This window comes from Chenopodium quinoa, unplaced genomic scaffold (genome assembly GCF_001683475.1).
Source record: "Chenopodium quinoa cultivar QQ74 unplaced genomic scaffold, ASM168347v1, whole genome shotgun sequence".
Classification (NCBI taxonomy): Eukaryota; Viridiplantae; Streptophyta; class Magnoliopsida; order Caryophyllales; family Amaranthaceae; genus Chenopodium; species Chenopodium quinoa.
Window position 1 is genome coordinate 251,673 of NW_018744589.1, and position 22,360 is coordinate 274,032.

The following is a 22,360-nucleotide window of genomic DNA, read 5'->3' on the forward strand; positions in this document are numbered from 1 at the left end:
TTCCTTTGAAGAAGGGTGTGTTTTTTATTTGATTCTTGAATGTTGAGTCTCAGGATATAGCCTTAGCTAGTACGAATCTATTAATGGATAAGAAGCCTATTTGCCTAAGACAATGGAAAGATAGGATGGAATTGAATGTGAATGATGTGCATAAAATTCCAATTTGGGTTCAATTGCATGGTTTACCACTCAAATATTGGGGGAAAAGATGTCTTGAGAAAATTATTGGATTAATTGGTACTCCAATTAAGCCTGATGTTGATACTCAATCTAGAGATAGAGTTTCGTATGTGAGATACATGGTGGAAGTGGAGTTGAGACAGGATTTTGTGGACTCTATTGAATTCTATGATGAGAATGATGTGTTGCTTATTCCAAAAGTTCACTGGTAATGGAAGCCTCAATGGTGTTCAGGATGTGGAGGGTTGGGTCATGTTTTTTTATCATTGTCCCTCTGGGAAGATAAGGAAGGAATGGAGACCTAAGCTGGTACAACCTGTACCTAGGGGTGAGCATAATTGGGTACCCTGTAAAAATTCCAGAAACCGAAACTGGAACCTGTTCCTGGAAATTGGGAACCGGAACCGGAACCTACAGGTTCCGGTAGGGTACCCTGTTTTATAATATACTCACTAACTTTTTTGCGGATTTTTTTAATAAAAAACTGGTTGGTCACTAATTTATAATGTTTGCAACTTGCAAATAAGACAAACTAATAGTAGTTGTCTAACAAATTTAATATATATATATTTTTATAATTTTAATTTTGATATTTATTATTTAAAAATTGAGTAAGAATTAGTGTATAATTTGAAATTAAGTGATACTTTTATCAGGTAAAGGGTACCCTACAGGTTCCGGTTCCAAAAAATTGAGAACCTGAACCGGAACCTATTACAACAGGTTCTCCAGTTTGCTACCCAGAACCGAAACCTCTTGTACAGGTTCCGGTTCCGGAACCTGCAGTTCCTAATAGGTTCCGATTCTGATTCAGGGTACCCTGATTTTTTGCTCACCCCTACTTGTACCTGCTCAAAGTACTGTAGCTCCTGAGTCTGTTCGTGAAAAAAAAGACCTTGAGTGATTATGGTCCAAGACAATCATCTGACAATGGGAGGGAAGTAATTCCTATCTAGAATTCTTGTAGTGCTTTAGGCATGGACAATGAGGACAAGTTAGTGGTTGGGGAGGTTCCTATAGCTATTCAAGCTCATATTAGAGGATCTTCTGCTGTGGGATATGATTAGAGCTATAATTTGGAACATTAGGGCTTAAATAGCCCTAATAAGCAGGTTTAGATTAGAAGTTGCTTAATTCAGAATAAAATTGGTCTCTGCTGTCTGATTGAGAACAAGGTTTCTGTGGAGAAGTTTTCTTATGTTTGCCAGAGATTATTTCCCGAGTGGTGTGTTACCTCTAACTTTGGTGAAGTGAAAGGTGGCAGAATCTTGGTCGCTTGGTTACAAGTTTTCCTTGGTGTGCATATAGTGTGTATTTTTCCTCAGATCACACATACTAGAATCTTGAATAAGACTTTACTAAAGAGTTTTGAGTGCTCTTTTGTCTATGGGGATAATGATGCTAGTGATAGAGTTGAATTCTGGTAGCAATTACATTTGCTAGTTGGGTTATGTTCAGGGCCTTTGATGGGTTCTGGAGATTTTAACTCTCCATTGAATGTTGAGGACAGGATTGGCAGGCAGATTAGTAATAGAGAAATGGCTCCTTTCAAGGAATGTGCTGAGTTTTGTGATCTACAAGACATGGCCTAAGCTGGGGCAAAGTATACATGGACTAATAAGTAGCTACGTGAAGCTAGGGTGTACAACAAAATTGACATGACTAGCTATGATTAATCTAGAATGGATTAATATCTTCCTTGACTCTTTTGTTCACAACATCTAGAAATGTGGTTTGATCACTGTCCAGCTATTATCCATTTTGAGGAAGATATCAAGACAGTTCATGAGGCTTTTACGTTCTTTGATATGTGGGGTGGGAATCCTGCATTTGGAAACTTGGTTAAGAAAGCTTTGGGCAATCATAATTTTGCTGGAACGAAAATAATGTTTCAAATTGTTAAAAAGCTTAAAGAGGTTTAAAAAGCTCTTAATTAAAGTTTCTCAATAAGGTTGAATATTAAAAAATTAGAGCAAGATTTATTTCTGCTAAGTATGAGTTGACAAAAGTTCAGAAGCAAATCCAGGCTAATTATAGCAATATGGGTTTGCAGGATAAAGAAACTCAGATGCTTGATGCTTATGCTAAGATAAGAAAGGAATATTTTTCTTTTCCTCAGTAAAAAAGCAAGTTGAAATGGCTTAAAATGGGGGATGAGAATACTGGTTTCTTTCATAAGAGTATAAAAATGCAAGCTTATAAGAAGAGAGTAGTGTCTATCAAAGACATGAATGGGAGCTGGTGTTATGGTAGGACCAGTATAGCTGGGGCCTTTACTGACTATTATAAATGGCTGCTTGGCACAAAACAGATTTGCTCTTCCAAAATGGATCTTGTTATAATTTCTCAAGGGTCAGTTTTATATACTGAGCATCAGAATATTCTGCAAAATCCAGTCACTAGAGATTAAATAAGGAAGGTTATGTTTGCTATCCCTAGAGTTAAAGCTCCTGGTCCTGATGGTTTCAATATCTCCTTTTATAAGTTGAGTTGGGACTCTGTTAGTGATGATATTTGTGATGCTATTTTGGAATTTTTTTCAGTCTGGCAAGTTGTTAAAGGAGATCAACTACACTAACTTGGTGGTGTTGCCTAAGTGTGACCAACCTGAGAGTGTGACTGACTTCAGACCTATTGCATATTTGCATGCTGTAATGTGGTCTATAAAGTCATTACAAAGTTGCTCCTTGATATAATAGCTCAGAATCATTCTGGGTTTGTAAAAGGAAGAAGTATCTATCACAACATTTGCATTGTGCAGGATATTATAGGAAGGTATAAAATGAAGAGCTCTCCCCAGGGCTCTATGGTTAAAGTGGATATTCAAAAAGCTCATGACTCAGCCAATTGGAATTTCTTAGAATATATGTTGACTGCTTTGAATTTTCCTAATCATTTCATCAAAATGGTTATGGAATGTGTAAGAATTCCTAGCTTTTCCTTGGTTATTAATGGAGAGGTTAAATGATTTTTTCAAGGGAAAAAAAGGCTCGGGCAAGGTGATCCTCTCTCACTCCCCTCCTTTTTGTCATTTGCATGGAGTATTTGTCCAGGATTTTGCATAAAATTGGGACAAGTAAGGATTTTCAGTTCCACCCTAGATGCAAAGGGGTTAAGCTTAACCACCTTGTTTTTGCTGATGATTTAATCATCATGAGTAGAGGTGAGGAGAAATCTAGGAATTTGCTTTTGAGAGGGTTAGCTACTTTTGCTGCTACCTCAGGGTTGATTACTAATGAAGGAAAATCTAATGTTTACTTTTGCAATGTTCCCCGAGATGTTAAAGATAAAATCATCTTGTTTTCTTGTTTCAAGGAAGGGCAGCTCCCTTTAGATACTTAGGGGTATAGGTCAATGCTAAAAAGTTATCTATTGATGACTGTCAGACTCTGATTGACAAAGTGGTAGCCAGAATTAAGTTTTGGAGAGGGAGAACTATGTCTTATCATGCAAGGGTGGTTCTAGTTAACTCAGTTCTCCTTTCCCTGCACTCTTATTGGGAAAATTTATTTATTTTGCCTAAGAAAGTGCTGGATCATAATCATGTTCATGTTAATATTAAAGCATAATAAACATAGCAAGATCCTAGGCATGATACTAACAAGATTAATAACAAACCCTAGCATGTCACTAAGCAATAAAAATCAAATCTTTAACCCTAACATGATACTAACATGAATTAATATTAGGAAGAACATAGGAAGCATCGTAACAATCATATTTAATATATTTGATATTATAACCTTTTCCCTAAACATGATACTAGGAATATCATAATAACAATATAAACATGATGTCTACATCATAATATCAATTAATCAATTAAAGCACTTACTTTGATGCCTCGTACCTCTTTCTAATAACAAAATACACACGTTAGTAACTTCAAGGAAAATAATAATCAAAACAATTAAATTAAATAATTGAAATAGAGATTTGGGACCAAACCCTCATAAATTAAACCTTTCACGTCTAGAGCGAAGGCAACTTCGAATATGGCTAGGTGTATCTAGATCTTGCGAATGCGGAATTTTGTATTTGAGAAAAGGCTAGTTTAGAAAAAGAGAGAGAGAGAATAATCAAGAAAATCTTAATGAGAATTGATGAATTGAAATAAGAATTGATGAAATCTGGTTATCGAAAACGGAGTTTTAATACGTTATTTATAGAGAAAATCAGCCAAAAAGATAAAATTAACAAAACAGAGTCTGGCGCACGCAAAACGAGGTTGGCGCCAACCCTGGCTAGCTGGCGTCAGCCACCAATGGCTAGCGCCTGACGCCAAGCCTGGTTCCAGGCGCCAATGCCTGGGGTCGAACGCCAAACTGGATTTTAACGCGTTTTTGAAAATCTGATAAATTTCCCGTACTGGAAGATAAAATAATATAATTTCTTCGAAAATGCTATTTGATTTTGATTAAAACTCTGAAAAGTCAACAAAGTCAATTTATCAATGCTAATTGAATTAGGAATGAAAAGAACTTTTTAGAAGATTCTAGAAGACTAAAACCATTCCTAATTGCATTAGGAATGATAAATCACATTAGGCCCTCCCCAAAATCATTGGGCCGTACATAAAGCTAAAACCGGACCCAGTTTGGTAAAATGGCCATAATTTCCTCAATATTTATCGGAATTGGGCTTATAATATATCATTGGAAAGGTCTTTGCAAGCCCCATCCAACTACACTACTATTGGACCCATATCATGGACCAAAAAAACTGGATTGGCTGTTTTCTTAAAATAAAGTTTTCAAAAATAGAGAGAAGAGAAAAGAAATAAAAACTTTCCGCAACACTAGACCTTTCCACACTTTCATTTCATTCAATTATGATTCGACGTGAAAGGTACTCATCACTGGGTTTGGTTTTGGGGAGACACAAATGGGTGTCTACAATACTGCACACCTAACCCAACCCCCTCTTCCCAATGACCATGCTGACATTCAAACACAAGAAAACCCCATTGTACCTTCTGTGATTCCTACTCCATTCAACCCTACACCTGAAATAGGGGAGCAAGGAAAGGCATCAGGGTCAACTAGGTCTTCCCAAGCTTTCACTACTATTAAGAGGAAGATTCCTCTTACAACAGCTAGGAGGAAAGGGATAGTAATAGAGAATTCAGTCAATGAGGGGAGCAACAGTCTCAGTCAAGGGGTTGGGAGTAGAAGGAGAAGGGAGGTCACTGTTAGTTTAGGTGATGACACCCTGATAGGGTTTGAAGATGATGATGAAGATGATTACATCCCTGATGATGATGAGGGAGTGTTGATGGATGATGATGATGATGAGAGTGTTGATGATGAGGATGATGAAGAAGAGATGGATGGGCCTGTTGCAATACATGACAACTTTGATCCTTTCACTGATGAGGTGTTTGATGATGGCAAAGATGATGACAATTATTTCATCAACTTATATAGGAATGGTGAGCTTTACAAAGATGCAGAATTTGGCAAGATTGTCCTTAAACCTTGGCTGTTATTTACTGATAAGCAACATGTGAGGGATGTGGTGAGGGATTATTGTATTCAAAGTGGCTTTTCAGTCATAGTTGAGAGGGCAACAAATAGCAGGTACACTGTCAAGTGTTGTGCAATGGGGTGTGACTAGAGACTACACTCATCTAAATTACCTGATGGAATTACATGGGCAATTAAGTCCATAAAAATGCTGAACACACTTGTTCTGGGTTAGATGTGAATAATCCAATGGTGAACTGTGCATGGGCTACAAGGGTGCTGATGGAAGATGTGAGGGCCAACAATGATATATCAGCAAAGTTCCTAAATGCTATACTTTTCCAGAGGTATCGTGTTTAAATGGCCCAGAGTACACTTTATAGGGTGAGAACACATGCTTTAAATGAGATTCATGGGTCTCATGATGAAAGCTATGCCTTACTTCCCAAATACTGTGAGATGATAAAGAGCACAAACCAAGGATCTGCTGCTCATTGTGCATGGGTTGAGCTAGTAGAACAGCCTGAGAAGCCACTTGTGTTCAAAAGCATTTTTATTGCATTCAAAGGTGTCACAAATGGTTTGAAAGGGTGTAGGGGGTTGATAGGTGTTGATGGTGCACACCTCAAGGGGAATCATGGAGGTGTTCTGCTCTCAGCTGTAGCCTTGGATGGGAACAATGAGTTGTTCCCATTTGCTTGGGCAATTATAACTGCTGAAGACTCAGACAGCTGGATGTTCTTTGTCTGGCATTTGAAAAACCTGTTGCAAGACTTGGGAAGGGGAGACAGTTGGTGCATAATTTCAGATAGGAAGAAGGTGAGCTTGTAGTGCTTTTCTGAAGTTGTTTTTTGTTTATAATAATAGCTTGTTACACACTTAACTTGACTAAGCCACCATTTGCAGGGAATTAATGTGGCATTGAGTGAGTGTTGGTCAGAAGTTGATAGGAGGTAATGCTGCAAGCACCTTTATGAAAAATGGAAAAAATCTTTCCTAGGGCCATTGTTATTCTCCTTGTTTTGGTTGACTGTTGGGGCAAATTCAGAACATCATATGATGAAGATAGGGAGAGAAAAAGGGCTGATGATGAAGATAGGAAAGGCGAAAGGGCTAAGACAATCAGATGCATTAAGTGCAATGCATTTGGCCACAATCTGTTGACTTGCAAAGGAGGGTTGACAGCAAAGCAAAAGAATAAGCAAAAAAAGCAACATCACAAAGAGCAGCCTGCAACAACTTCTCAACCACTAACAAGAGGAAGGTCAAGATCTGTTGGGCCATTAGCTGCTTCCCAACCTTTTTGATTCCCACTCAAGTTCACAGATATGTGATGTTTCTGTTTTAAAGTGAAAACAATTAGCTTTGAAGTCCTAGTTATGTGTATGACATTATTACTGTGTTTTTACTTTGTATGCAAATTTGGTCAAACTTGTGATGAACAAATATATTTGCTAATTTATGGTAAGAATTGATTTGCAAATTCAAGTAAACTAGCAAACAACATTTTTATTCAATTATCAATTGGGATGCTTACAACCTTAACTACCCTTAACCACCCATACATATAATCAGTACCCTTCACCAACCATACATATATTCATTACATCATATTCATGAAAAGAAAAAGGAAAATCAACACAACAACACTCTTCACACAAATCTTCAAGCCATCTTTCATGGCAGCAAGAACATCTGACCCAACTCATTTGCTCCTGAATACAAGTTCATCCACTTCATTCACCCACGAAAAATATCCACATAAGTTGCACTTGTAATATGCTCTCCCAGGATTGGTTCTTGTATCAGATATCCTAATGTCTGCGTACTTTAGTGGATAGCAGTTGCACCTTTGCATCTTCGTCCATTGTTCAGCCATTGACACCAAACTGAAGTTTTCAAGAGAGAGAAAGTGTTTGGTGAGAGAGAGAGAGATACAGAGAAATAGAGAAACAGGGGATATGAATGGGGTTTTATAAAAGAGGGAAATATTTGTTTTGGAGGGAAACTTTGGAGCCAAAAATATGGGTAACCTAACCTTAGTTCACATATGTAACCAAAAATCATTAAAGTTAACGGGCAAATAACGTTTTTGTAACAATAAGGTTACGTTTGTAACTTTTTAAAAGTTTGAGGCTACCATTGAGAATTGAAAAAAAAAATTGGCTACCATTGAGAAAAAGCAAAAACACAAGGCTACCAGTGAGAATTTCCCTAAATTTAATTTTTTCTTATGAATATCCAAGCATTGCTCGTGCAAAGAACTAATCTTAATACAAATATTTAAAACATTAAACTAAGTACTCCCTCCGTTTATTTTTCTATTTTATTTTATTTTTTGGCACCATGGACCCACCTTTTATGAGAGAGAGATTATGACTCTATAGTACAAACAAAATGGGACAGATGGAGCATTATTAAGCACAATGAGAAACATAGACGGATCTGGTGCGGGCCTACCTAGGCCACGACGCCCCATGAACATAAATTTTGTTAATATAAAATCTTTATTGCTGCACTAAATACCACATACTTGTGTTGGCTTAGTTGGTTTTTACTATTTTACCAAATGCTCTACTAAAACAAGTTGGTGCCAACATTTTTTTAGGTCTTTTCTTTTTATTTAATAAAAAAGTTATGGGAGACGCCTACCCAATGAAATAATCCTATATGCGTCTTTGACGAGAAATAACAAAGAAAGTTCTATAACCAACCATCATCAATATCAATACTAATATTTAATAACAGAATCTCTTACAAACAATTTGCCACATGTCCCATTTCACCTTTTTTTTTTGGGTGTGTAACTGAAACGTTAATTTTTTTTTTTGTTTTTTTTTAACTTTTTATCTTTTATTTCATTTTCCTTTGATTGTCCATCATTATTTTTCACTAGGTTAGAACCCGTGCGATGCACAGTTTATATAAAATTTATTTTTATAATTTGTACATTTTTTTTGAGAAAAATGGATAAAAATAAATAAGAATATGCACCTTGTACAAAATATCTGTAATTTGAAAATTTTAGATTTTGATACCTGTTCAACTTTGCCTAATACATATTTTAATGTAGGAGTCTATTTTTTAGTGTACAACTTAAAATTATTTCTTTTTTTTAAGGATAAATTGATAGGTTGTATTTGTAGTATAGAAGCTTCTATTATTCAAATTTCAAAATCTATTAAATATAATAGTTCAAAAAAAAAGAAGAAGATGACATCATCATGCATTTATGTGGGAAAATTTTTATTATGAGAGTGACATATGGACATTGATGATATCAACAAAGTTTTGTTTTAGTAATAGTTAATAGATGTCATTCATTTTTTATTTTTTATTTGGCCTTTAGTTTTTCGTTCTTCCTCATATTTTGAACAAAAATTAGATTGTCAATTTGCTTCCCCCCTCCCCCTCAATTTGTCATTATGATCAGATTAATCCTTTTTCACTCCAATTTCTCTCATTTTTTCAAAGTTAGTTGTAATTTTCCTTCCCTTTTATTTTTTATATTTTTTTTATAAATTTATTTTGATATTTAAATTTTGTCTAAAATTTTCAATATAATTATGTGTTTCTTTGTTTTGGGAAAATTTGCAAATTGCAGCCATTTAAAGTTCGTATTTTGCAAATTGCAGCCATTTAATTTTTTTTTTTTTGCAAATTGCAGCCCAAAAGTTCGTATAAATTGTAAATTGCAGCCCAATTCAACTTTTTCATCGGTTAACATGTTAAAAAAAATCTTCGTTTAAGGTTTTAGGGGCCATTTTAGTCCTTAGGTTCTGAATTGAGCTCGAAATTAGCAAAAAAATAATGTAAGTGTCTCATTTTTACAGTTTCCCATAAACCGATATATTTTTGTTACGCAAAATGAGGCATTTATGTTATTATTTTTGCTAATTTCGAGCTCAATTTGGTCCCTTAAGAACTAAAATGGCCCCTAAAACCTTAATCGGAGATTTTTCGACATGTAAATCAATGTAAAAGTTGAATTGGGCTGTAATTTACAATTTATACGAACTTTTGGGCTGTAATTTGCAAAAAAAAAAAAAAATTAATGGTTGCAATTTGCAAAATATGAACTTTTAATGGCTGCAGTTTGCAAATTTTTCCCTTTTTTGTGAGGAAAATCTTTGTGTTCTTTGATTACTAATAATGGGGTTGATGGGAGAATCGAAAATATAGTTTGTATGTATTATTCTATTCCAATTTTACTATTTTTGTGATTAATATTACGATATTAAAGATATGTTTCTCTATAATTTGTTAGTAGTAATTTTTGCTAATGTATATTCATATGCCAATTTTGTTATGCTTTATTTTGTTATCACTTGTATATATAGACAGTGAAGTGGAATGAAAAGGCAAGGAAAATATTAAGAAAATATTCTTAACACAAACACTACAAGAAAAAGGGGAATTAGCAACTGATATTTGCGACTACCATAGTAATCAGTCGCAAAAAATAATTTTGCAACTAAAAAAGACTGGTAGTTGCAAATTTTGCTACTGATTTTACACTAGTTGCTATGCGGTCGCTAATTTGCGACTAATATATGCGACTACAATGATATTAAGTCGCAAAAAAATATTTTTGTGACTGAAAAAGACTGATAGTCGCAAATGTAACGACTGATTTTACAGTAGTTGCTTTGTGGTCGCTAATTTGCGACCAATATATTCGACTACCTTAATAATAAGTCACAAAAAAATATTTTTGCTACTGAAAAAAACTGATAGTTGCAAATTTTGCGACAGATTTTATAGGAGTTGCTATGTGGTCGCTAATTTGTGACTAATATATGCGACTACCTTAATAAGTCGCAAAAAACATATTTTTACTGCTAAAAAAGACTAGTACTCGCAAATTTTGGCCTTGTTTGGCAAGTGGCTGTTGGCAGTTGGCTTTGGGTGGTTCACTTGGCTTGTTTGACCAGCTAGTATGTTTGGCTGTTTATAATGGCTTTTGAAATTGACTGTTAAAGCTGACTGCTTATAAAAGTGTTTGGTAATTTAATTGTTGTAGTTTGCTGTATATTAGATAATTTGTGGGCTAACAAGACAAAAGCTAACAAAAAAGCTACTCAAAGCAGCTTTTTCATTTTGGCTTAAAAGCCAGATTTTTCACTAGCTAAAAAGCCAATTACCAAACACATTTTTTGGCTGTTTGACCTCATAAAAAAGCCAAAAGCTAACCAAAAAGCCACCAAAAAGTCATTTACCAAACATGGCCTTTATGACTGTTTTACAGTAGTTGTTATGCAATCGCTAATATGCGACTGACATATGCGACTACCTTAATATCTCTAATTATCAATAAACATTAGTGATAAAATGTTGATGAACAATATTTATTATTATTAATAAGCATTATTTTGGAACAAAGGGTGTGATAAAGCGAACTAAATATAGCTAAGTTAACCCCTTAAGCATTTTTAGTGGGTATAACATCATAATATGGTGCACTTCAGCACATCCCACGTCCCCACCTATGCTTCTTTAAGCATCAACTTTCAGAGCCTAACCCTAGCGTTGCTAACTTGCTACTCAATACTCACGAAGTCACAAGTCTCACACTCTCACAACTACAAAAACTCCCCCTACAGCCGTTGTTGCCTCGCTGCCGTTGCTGCCTCCGCTTCCGTTGCCGTCGCCGCTGTTGTTGCTAACACCGCTGTCATTGCGGTCGTTCCACCCTTGCTGCTCACGTCGCGTTGCCGAACTCTTTAAACACCGGCACCATCAGATTCCTCTATATGTAAGGTCCTTTATAATTTAATTATTCTCATTTTTTCCAGTTCTCATATTCATATGATTTTCAATCAATTGATTTTAGCTATTTCATATATTGAGATCAATTGGTTAATTCATTATTTGGGATTATTGAATTGTTTTGGAGATTCAATGTTAAAGCTTGCGTTTTTTTCTTCTAATTATCGTATTTTATGCATGATTTTTTGTTATATATTTTGCGGGGTTCTTGTTTTCATGGAATCTGTTTGATTAATTTTATAATGGAGTGCTTGAAATGCAGATCCTTTTAAGAGCTAATCACTTTTGAGATCCCAACCCATTTTTTTTTGTCAATTTACTACTGTAATGTACTAGAACTAGAATAATGTTGAAATTATGGTGTTGTAGAAAATTGCCATTACACTCATGGGCAATTACATTAGTGGATGTAAGCTATGTAAAACAATAATTTTATTCCTAAACTTTTGGTTTAGTCGTTCACTTTCTTTTAATGTTCATGAATGACTTTTACATTATATTATATTATATTATATTATATATATGAATATGATTCATTCCTAAAGTTTTATGCTACTTCCACAATTCCCTAATAATGTCAAGCAATTGAAGGTGGGTTTATTGTCAATAGCTACCAGTTTATTAGAAAGGTATTTTTCTTTGCAAAGAATATGTCATTTGATGCCAAGATCCTCATTATCTTATTGTAGCCCCCAAGATCAGAAGTGATTGCATATGTTGTTGAGTTCTCTTGATATATATTTCATGTTTGTAGTTCTGACATAGACAATGATCAGATGAATGGCTTATGTGCTCTTCTTTGCAGTAATACTTAAGATAATCCTGCTCACAAGAAATTGGAACTAGTCTTTTGAAATTATTTGTTTGAATACTAGATATATGTAGGAATCACCCCACCCTCTTCTATAATTATAAATCATACAAATTGATGTACGCTTTTCTAAATATCCAATGTTGTTGAAAGTCGAGCTTTTTATTTTTGGGCAATATAAATCTGAACACTTATGCTACTGTGGAATATTAAACAAGTTTCTATCATTAGTTGGTGATGATATCATTGCTCTTTATGTTGCAGATGACAATTTTATTGCGATTATAGTGTTATGGATGGTTTTAATTATCGAATTAGCTGAAATTGTACGGATTTGGGTTTGACCCATGCTCATGACTAATATTAGTTTGATCATATAAGGAGGAATATACGAGTAACAAATTTTTGTTTGTTGGGATACTTCATGATACTTGAAATTCATAAGCTTTGATTATAAGTATAGTGTTCTGCCTCCTTTTTCCCTTCTCATTAGTGCGTGTACATTCATCTTATACACGCTTTTCAATTTATATGTGTGCTTGTATATATGCCTGGATTGGTGTGATGTGCAATCGAATCAATAGAAAAACTGAAGATGAAGTTAGTTAAATTATCTTGGTGTTCTTTGGTATACTTTTTATGGCTTTTTAGGCTGTGAATCTTGTAGGCTGGTCTTATAATTACTTAAGTGTTGAACCCCCCGTTCTTCCTAGAGCTAACCCTATGATGCTTTGATGAAGAATATAAGAAAAATACGGAATTGAAGTGCCCTACTCTGGTGATATATGCTGTAAGTTATCTTTTTCATATATCATAATGCATATGTGTTGCTTTTTGACTGTATGTCATTATTTCATACTATTTTGGTTAGTTTGTATTAAAAATCTCACAAGGTATCTGGCGATTTGCAAGACCACTTCAATTTTCCTGTTTCATTGCACTTTTATCTTTTAAAAGAGTGATAGTTGGGTCTGGAAGAATAGGTTTAGGTTATGGAGAACACTAGATTAGTATAATAAATACAATATTGCAGGAATTTATGCAAATATGATGGGGCTGGATAAAAAGTCATTGTTTAGCTGGCATGGAAATCACTTAACTAAGTACTTCAAGATGAGTATTTAGCCAATTAACGTGATACTTAGTATTCTGATGAAGCACTGCATTTGATTATGCATGTAAGCAGTCAGAAGGTGAATAAAACATCATAGGTACCTTGTGTAGTTATGCTATGTGTTTTATGATAAATCTAATAATCTAACATCTTAGATTATTCTGTTTTGTTGGTGGTGCAAAAACCAAGTTTGTTCTCACAAATTGAATATCTATTGCTACTGCTGCCACAGTTGCTGCTATTATTACTAAATAGGTGCTTCTATCGCCACCAAACTGTTGCTGGTGTTGCTGTTGTCAAATTGTTGTTGTTGCTGCTACCAAACTATCGTTGTTTCCACAACACTATTACTGCTCCTATTGTCACGACACTGCTGCTGATGCACCGACGGTTAAAGCATATTGATCAAAGCTATTATATAAATTTTATACTAGTTTGTTATTTTTTATACTTGTAAATTATATTACATTGTATATTGTAAATTATACTTTGCGAAATTGTAACATTTATGTATGTATAGAAACTTTTATCAATTTTTCCACTAGTGATTTTATGCATGGTATCTTTATTTATTTATTTATTTATTTTGCAATTGATTGTTCGTCACTAAATCAGTCTCAAAATACTTATAGTTAGTGCAAAAATCTACCAACTGAAAAAAAAAAATTTAGCCACTGATTGGTTAGTGGAAATTATCTGTGTCTCGGTAGTTGCTAATCCATCACAAAAAAAAATTAGTCTCTATAGTCACAAAAGTTTGGTTTAGCAGTCGCTAATCCGTCGCAAAATATTGGTCTTCGTAGTCTTAAACCATTGGTCTACGTAGTCGCTAATCCGTCGCTAATATTTTACGACGGAAAATGATTTAGTTGCTAAAATTTCAAAGTTAGTCGCTAAATAGCAGTTGCAAAGTCGTTGCAAATCCGTCGCTAAATTTGTGACTACTCCAAAATTAGTGGCAAAAATGGATTTGCGACGAGGTCTTTAGCGACTAACCAAAGTAGTTGCAAATCCGTTGCAAATCCATTTTTGCGACGGATTTGCGACTACTTTGACCGTCGCTAATTCCCCTTTTTCTTGTAGTGATACAAAGTACATAAGTATTTGGCTTTTGATAGGTTCATCCCTTCAATTCTATTACTACTTAAGTATATATTAGGGATGTCTGATCTTTTTCTTTTAGGTTGCAGACTTGCAGAAGTTAACTTATGTGTTTATTAATATCGAACAAATACTCTTTGATTTTATTCAAATTGATGCATGTATAGTAATATGTAAAGTGAAAGGGGTTTTGAGTGATAAATTTTACTTTCCCAAAATGCCCATCCTATATTTTTTTTTTGGTAAAAAATACTATCTTTTTTGTAAGTATAACTACCATCTTTACACAAACACACAACAACAACAAAAAAAAAAAAACTTACCATCCTTTTTTTTTATTAGAATATGATAATAGATAATATTTAAGGAGAAAAAAAATAACATATAAATTTATTGTATTGCACACACAATATGCGTGTCTCAAAGCTTGTATGAATAGTGACAAAGTCAAATTGGGACACTTAAATAAAAATGAATGGAGTACATATTTTGGCTTTAATCCAATCCACAACTAATCCTAATAGAACCATTAGATTTTAAAAAGTTAAAAATATATATTATCAAAGAAATTTAACCCGCGCATTACACAAGCTAAATACTATACATAACTTATAAAGTGCAAGGAAAATTGGATTTGTTAAGGAAAGCACATGGGTCCATGGCTTTATTATGTGCAAGCATGTGGGTCGGGCCGTCACACCCACAAAGGCCCATGGGCTTAGATTATCCATTGAATTAAGTTATATATTTGAGTCAAATTTTTTCCTAATAAATAAAGTTTTCATAATTATGAACCAAATTTATCCTAAATTAATGTGTCAAATATTATAAAAAAAAACCAAGACAATTTTTAAAATGGAAAATTGGCTCGTCTCAAAATAGAATGAAACTCAATTTCCGATTTCAAGGAAACCAAATTCCAGTTAGTCTACTAGTCAAAGTCTGATACAAAGCTTAGCCAAAGTTTGATCCAAAGCTTAGCCAAAGTCAATGTATTTGTCTCATGCAAGTCTAAGTCAGTCCAAGTCCAATTTTATTTTTTGTCAAGTCTTAGCCCAAAGTTATCTAATTCTACTTCCAATTTTGTGTAAAGTCTAATCTAGTTAATTTTAATTCGTACTTTAACTTAAAAGGCTCAATCATAAAACCATACATGGTTGGCCTCTTTCCAAATCTAATTTTTCATTTACGGCCAGTCATGCAACCACAATAGATCTGATCCAATTTCAAATCAAAAGTCTTTTTAAGTCCTAATTTAGCTCGATTTTGAAATCAAATCTACGTTATTTGCCTTGTCTGCACCCTTAGGCTTGTTTTCGTAATCAAGTCTAGTTTATATTTAATTGAGTATTTATGATCCATCCAATTCTATTTGAAGTCGTTGTTTATAGGTTTAGGAGACTTTAACTATGAAAGGTTCTAGTTTAAACTCATTTTCAAGACAATATTAAGTCCATGACAATGTTTAAGTCACTTGTGTGTCCCTTTTATTTTATTTTTTTGTAAACATGTTTTCAAGCCTTTAAAGTAAAATATATGGAATAACGAGGTAACAACTTAACAGTGTTCAAGAAAGGGGAAGACTTGCTACAATAATCAAGGATCATTAGACATACTATCCATAGTTAGTGACTACTCTATCTTGCCCATAGATCCAACTGAAGAACAATGTAACTTCAATAGCCCAAATTTAATACAATCAAAACAACATGGTTAAATATCTGAAATAGAGAAACTACTTAGACCATGGCTAAGCCTAAGCAAATGAGTGCTCAACTTCAAGATTAGGAGAAAGAAATTAAGGATATCGATGAATAACTCTCCTTGGTGAACGCAAATGAGCTTGGTTAAGGTGAAGAAGAATTCGTGCCTATATTAATTCCCAATTCTTAAATTGAATAGAAGATGCATACTACCTATGTTTAGTGTTTTACCATATAATCTATCTATACTTTATTATTTTATTACATATTAAAGTAATGTCCGTAGTTATCCTTACGTACATGTGTCATCATCTCATAAAAAAAATTTCCCGCACAGTTTTTTTAAAAAAAATAAAAATAAAATTGGCCTCAACACTTAGGTGCACTTCGGATCCTGAACTAAGCGGCATAGCCAAAACACCCTGAAATATTAGCTTGGGTGCACTTAACACCATAAATGAAATTTTTTGGCAAAAAGTGGTCTGATTTAGGCGATTTTTTTTAATAATTTTTTTTTTAATTTTCTTATAATTTATTATTATTATTATTATTATTGAAAAATTTAACAACAACAAACCAACCTTTGTCCCATTCTCCCATAATGGACCAACCTTTAAATCTTCCCAAAATAGACAAAAGTTTGCATTTTTTTCTCCCAAAATGAACCAAACAGGTCAACCTACCTGTGTATACCAGGTAAAATTACACATGTCATTAAATCGGTCAAAGTTTTTTATTTTAAATTTTAATTTTGATAAATTTTACAAAAAAAGAAGTTTTTTTAAAAAAAAAAAAAAAAACAAATTCCCCTTTTCCCACTGTAGGCGTCGTTTGAAGTGCGCCTACGTAAAAGCATGGTGTAAATATGCTTGGCACTCATAGGAAGTGGGAATTGACATTACTATTAGGGACAACGATTAGGGACAAATAAAGTAGGGAGCCGCCAACAATTTTTTAAGGAACTTGTAAACCGTTCACGGATCATAAAAGGCAACCACGAATAAGGGACAACGATAGGCAACAACGATTGACCCGTGAAGGTTACACCCCATTCATAATCCATGAGATTACTAACTCCATATGGTTCGGAACCACAAAAGGAGGATCGGGGATGATGGTACGAAGTGATTCATGGAGTCACATTCGCCCGTATTGGCATCTACTCGATTCTTATAGTGAAAAATGATTCTTGCGATCTCAAAGGCATACAAACAAAATATTCAATTTGCTCTAAACTATTATTATGCTAAATTGGTTTAATATTAATGCAACGCATTATTCTAAAATATTTGTGATCACTTGAATTAAATAACAAGATTAAAAAGGAACCTAAACCGGTTGTCTAAATTATCTTATTAGGCATGATTTTCAATTACATATTCCCTTTAAACATGCAATATGGTGATCAATAAATAAATAATAGAATATACATTAATATTGGAAGCAATTTAACAATAATAGTGTTAGCCAAATCAAATAATAATAATAATAACAACCCTAATCATGATACTAGCAATATTAAAAATAAAATAAGAGTAATTAAATTAATTAATTACTCACATTCCGCACGTTCCTTTAAATTGCTACATCATGAATAAACTATTAGTAACTTCAATAAGAATATAAATCAAATTAAAACAATTAAATCAAATAAAAGTAGAGATGATTTGGTCCAAACCCTCAGTTAATTCTACCTTTTCACACCTTGGTTTTAAGTATAGAACTGTGGGTATTGTATGAACTCCTTGGAGTGCTTAAGGGAAGCAATTATGGAATAGGGAGGCTAGTATTTAGGCTAAATAGGGAGAAGAGAATTATTTGATGATCAAGCTTGTTGATGATTGAAAAAGGGGTGATATGACCTCTATTTATAGGGAAAAAATAAGGTCGAAGAATCAAGAAAAGATCGAGTTCGAATCGGATTAAAACTCTTGCGATAGACAACAGTTTTTGCGGTTTTTGTTTTATCATATCTTTTGATCCAGAAATCGGAATAAGATAAATAAGATATTTTTTGGAAAGTTCTTGAAATATAATTTCTAACACAATTGGAATCAGATTAAAATATTTTGTAGAAGTAAAGATATGGCCGAAATAGTGGGACGGTGTCAGTTTTGGATAGAGTTTGACATTTTATTCATATCTTTTCCGTTATAGATCGGAATTGATATTATAATATATCATTGGAAAGATAATTTCAAGGGATATCCAACCTTATAAAATTTGGATAAAAAATAAGAGGCACAAAAATAATATCTGTCTATCTTTGAATGTCTTTCAATTCGGATATAAATAGGATTTTCAAAAAAAGGAGTTTTATTCAATTTCAAACTCTTTAATCTTATCTTTTCAAAAAGGATAATTAAGATCTTTTAGAAACTTACAGAAGCTTCCAATTAATCCTATTTTTTTTAGGAATGAGATTAAATAATTTGGACCCTCCACATGATCATTGGGTCGTAGGTAAGGTGGGCTTACATTCAGTTTGGGCTCGGTTTAATATTTTGGCCATAACTTATTCGTTATAACTCGGATTTGGGCTTATAATATATCGTTGGAAAGGTCTTTTAAAGACCCATCCAACTATTCAATCATTGGACCCAGATTATGGACCAAAATAAACTGGATTAAACATTTTTATAAAAAGGACACGAAATGAATGATTTTAAAGGACACGAAATGAATTATTTTAGGTTTAAAGGCACGAAAAGAGGAAAATAAGTTATGGTTTGGGGAAATGGGCTAGGAGTTGGGTTGGTTTATAAAATGGAAATATGGATTTAAGCACTCCAAAAATTAAATACTCAACCCGACCAATAATGGCGGTGAAAGGTTGTTCATCACCGGATTTGGTTTTGGGGAGACATTTTTAGGTGTCTACAGAAGCCCCCACTTTGACTGAGTTTGTAGAAACGTTAGTTTCGAAAACGATAGTCAAAGTAGTAGATTGGGACGGAGAATGATTTAAGACGTTCTGCGATCCTAAATCACTCTGTATACGCCGATACCTGCAAAAAATGTTAATTCCACAGATAAAAGAGTAAAGGGATAGAATGCGTATCTGACACCAGTGTATCGGTGACAAATGAGTTTGGCAGCTTCCTATGCTTGAAGAAATCCACCGGATGACGTTTGTTGAAACGCTTTCCACATAAATTAACCTGCCTATTGAAACTAGACCTAACATCAATTCTCATTTCTCGAATCTCGAATCAATATTGTCAAACTCATGCATAAAAGATCAGGCCTAATCTAGTCACAGAGCATTAAATCAATCAATAGGAAATTAATCTAGCATTGAAAATCAACAACAATAAATTACCCCTTCATATTATTTATGGATCCCCACAAACCCTAGAAATAAAACTACTCACACATAATTAAATCTAAACTAATCAAAGCAATAATATAAGACATGATGAAAGAATTAAAATAAATAACTGAGATTAAAGTAGAAGAAATCGTTACCAAAGTAATCTGGAATTAAGAGTAGAGTAAAGAACAAAGTATTAGAGAGAGAAAACTAATCTAAAAACTAAGTAGAGAGAGAAAATCTAAGAGAAGAATTAAGAAAGAGTAAAAGAAGATGTACTAAACTTGCTTAACGGAAAAGTATTTATATCAAGCAAGAATCCTAAACTAAAACAAACTTAAACGACGATTAAATCACCTAATAATAACACGCGCCCGATCGGGTGAGGCCCTGCCCGATCCGGCGCGCCTTTTTCTTCCCAGGTATGTCTCTCGTGCCTGGCCGGGCGCGAGTTCGGGCGCCGGCTTTGCTTCCCCCGCCCGGCCGGGCGAGCCTTCGGGCGGGAGCTCCTTTGGCCGGGCGGCACTCTCGGGCTACTCTTTGGACTTCGATTGGGCTCCAATTCTTCGGGCCAATCCGAATTTCCTTTTCGGGTCTTGAATACTCGGTCCAAATGCCCCGGTATCACATATACCGAGCCCTTAATCACCGGTTCGATGGCTCTAACCGGCCCTGGGCTATGAAGGATGGTCGTGCATCTCCAATGCTCGTAGATACTCCATAATATCTCGTAAAAATGCTCCAAAAGTGCAAATCCCTACAAAAGTCAATCAAATCTACAAAAACACTAGAAAACACCAATTAGTAATAAAAGTGGCTCTAAAGAGCCAAAAACACTACTAATTATGACCAAGGGACGGGGTTAAAATACTATATAAAATAAACATATCAGTTGTACTGCCAAAATCAAAATTATTCCCTTCCAGGGAAGTAGGAAATCAACAACATCGAATTGATTTGCATTGCTAAAATCAAAATCACCTTCACCATCTTTAAGAACAAGGTTTGCCTCAAATTTCTTTACTTGCTTCATTGATTCTCGGTGAAGTTCAACAAGATGCTTTGTTGTTCTACAAACCCGAGACCAATGGCCTTTTCCTCCACAATGGTAACATATATTTGTCTCACTTTTCTCTTTATCATCTCTACGTTCCCACTTCTGGTGAGAAAGTTAGTTTGTGAAATGACCTCCACGACCTCTACCATATCCACTAAAACCACGCCCACGACCGCGACCACACCATTGGCCATGATCGCGACCTTGACCTCTACCTCGACCACTACTGATGGAATGGTCTCTGTTTTTCGTTTCTTTTCCATTATGGGTTGTCACATTCGCTTCGGGGAATGGAGTAGAGCCAGTAGGACGTGATTCATGATTTTTCATTAACAGCTCATTATTTTGCTCAGCCACAAGAAGACAAGATACTAATTCAGAATATTTTTGAAAGCCTTTTTCTCTATATTGTGTCTGCAGGATAATATTATTAGCATGGAAAGTGGAGTATGTCTTTTCAAGCATTTCTGCATCAGTAATATTTTCTCCACATAATTTCAATTAAGAAGTTATTTTAAACATAGCTGAGTTATATTCACTAACAGATTTAAAATCTTGTAATCTCAAATTCAACCATTCATAACAAGCTCTAGGGAGTATCACTGTTTTTTGGTGGTCATACCTTTCCTTAAGATTACTCCAAAGGATTTGTGGGTCTTTCACACTTAAATCTTCATTTTTAAGTCCTTCATAGAGGCGATGGCGAAGGAATATCATGGCCTTAGCCTTATCTTGAGGTGTTGCCTCATTAGCCTCTTTGATTGTTTCACCAAGCCCTTTAGAATCTAGGTGTATTTCAGCATCTAACACCCATGATAAATAGTTCTTTCCAGTAATATCAAGGGCCACAAATTCAAGCTTGGCAAGATTCAACATTTTTCACTATACAACATATAGTTCAAAATTAGATCTCATAAAATATCAAACATATACATATCAAAGTATAATAGTTGATAATAAAAGGCATTAACATGTATTGGCAAAATAAAATTAAGCAGTACTATTATAACCAAATGATGCATAATATAAAGCTTGCTAATATTAAGATCATATATTAATATGTATGATAATCATATATACTTAATCAAGCAAACTAGCCAAACAATAATCAAGAGTAATGCACGGATCAAAATAAAAATGTTGCAGCACTAAAACAAAGTCATGATAATAAAATCAGTAGCAACCATTATAATATAAAATTTAGTAGAAATTACCAATGCAATAACTAGTGGTAATCAAATTATAAAGTCTAACATTCTCCTAATATATGAAGTAAAATACAATGGAAATATGAATGCTATTACTCTCAGGAAAAATGACATAAAACTAAGTTGGGGAAACTCACGTAAAGGTTTGACATAACAAAATGTAAGAGTTTATTAATCAACCAAAGGAACTTGTAATACTTATTGATTAACATTATATCATATGATATCAAAATTAGGGACGTACCAACATATGCATGATCTTATATTAAAAAAATCTAAAAATATAAATATGTAAGTATGAATCAGTGTGTTTACGTGATTGTCCATAACAAGACCCGACCCCCTTATGCGGCATATGCAGCATGATTCATCATGATTTGTAAGAATCTATGTAAAATTGTCTATAAAAAAAAACTTACATAGATGATTATTATCTTTTGTTATATTATTTGACTATGGTTTCCTCCGACTTTTGGTAGGTAAAGCAATGGTGCTGATAACGTATTATAAAGTAAGGGGAAAGGGAGAATATAAGAGGGAGATGTAGATAGGCAATTGTGTTGTGTGTATATATATATATATGTATGTATGTATGTATGTATGTATGTATGTATGTATGTATGTATGTATGTACAATGT

The 22,360-nt window shown here is 34.1% G+C and overlaps 2 protein-coding genes and 1 long non-coding RNA gene across 3 annotated transcripts; 2 read left to right on the forward strand and 1 right to left on the reverse strand.

Moving 5' to 3' along the window:
- The first annotated feature begins 2,326 nt into the window (after positions 1-2,326).
- LOC110699532 lies at positions 2,327-3,148 on the forward strand. The gene is made up of 4 exons (XM_021877024.1): positions 2,327-2,532; positions 2,620-2,680; positions 2,724-2,831; positions 2,942-3,148. The coding sequence occupies exons 1-4, from the start codon at positions 2,327-2,329 to the stop codon at positions 3,146-3,148; spliced, it is 582 nt and encodes a 193-aa protein (XP_021732716.1).
- A 7,959-nt stretch (positions 3,149-11,107) lies between these two features.
- Positions 11,108-13,872, forward strand: LOC110699517. The gene is made up of 2 exons (XR_002506912.1): positions 11,108-13,015; positions 13,572-13,872. It is a non-coding gene; the product is annotated as an uncharacterized LOC110699517 (long non-coding RNA).
- Positions 13,873-20,627: 6,755 nt separating this feature from the next.
- LOC110699533 lies at positions 20,628-21,389 on the reverse strand. The gene is made up of 2 exons (XM_021877025.1): positions 21,057-21,389; positions 20,628-20,927 (listed from the first exon to the last, which is right to left on the reverse strand). Exons 1-2 carry the CDS (start codon positions 21,387-21,389, stop codon positions 20,628-20,630), a joined length of 633 nt encoding a protein of 210 aa, XP_021732717.1.
- Positions 21,390-22,360: the final 971 nt, after the last annotated feature.

Bases quoted from the DNA above. Each gene is read 5' to 3' on its own strand.
- LOC110699532 (XM_021877024.1), top strand. From the start codon at position 2,327: ATGGGGGATGAGAATACTGGTTTCTTTCATAAGAGTATAAAAATGCAA. The intron at 2,533-2,619 runs GTCAGTTTTATA...TGCTATCCCTAG, and splicing joins CTTGTTATAATTTCTCAAGG to AGTTAAAGCTCCTGGTCCTG. The intron at 2,681-2,723 runs GTTAGTGATGAT...AATTTTTTTCAG, and splicing joins ATAAGTTGAGTTGGGACTCT to TCTGGCAAGTTGTTAAAGGA.
- LOC110699533 (XM_021877025.1), bottom strand. From the start codon at position 21,389: ATGTTGAATCTTGCCAAGCTTGAATTTGTGGCCCTTGATATTACTGGA. The intron at 20,928-21,056 runs GTTAGTGAATAT...ATTATCCTGCAG, and splicing joins GATTACAAGATTTTAAATCT to ACACAATATAGAGAAAAAGG.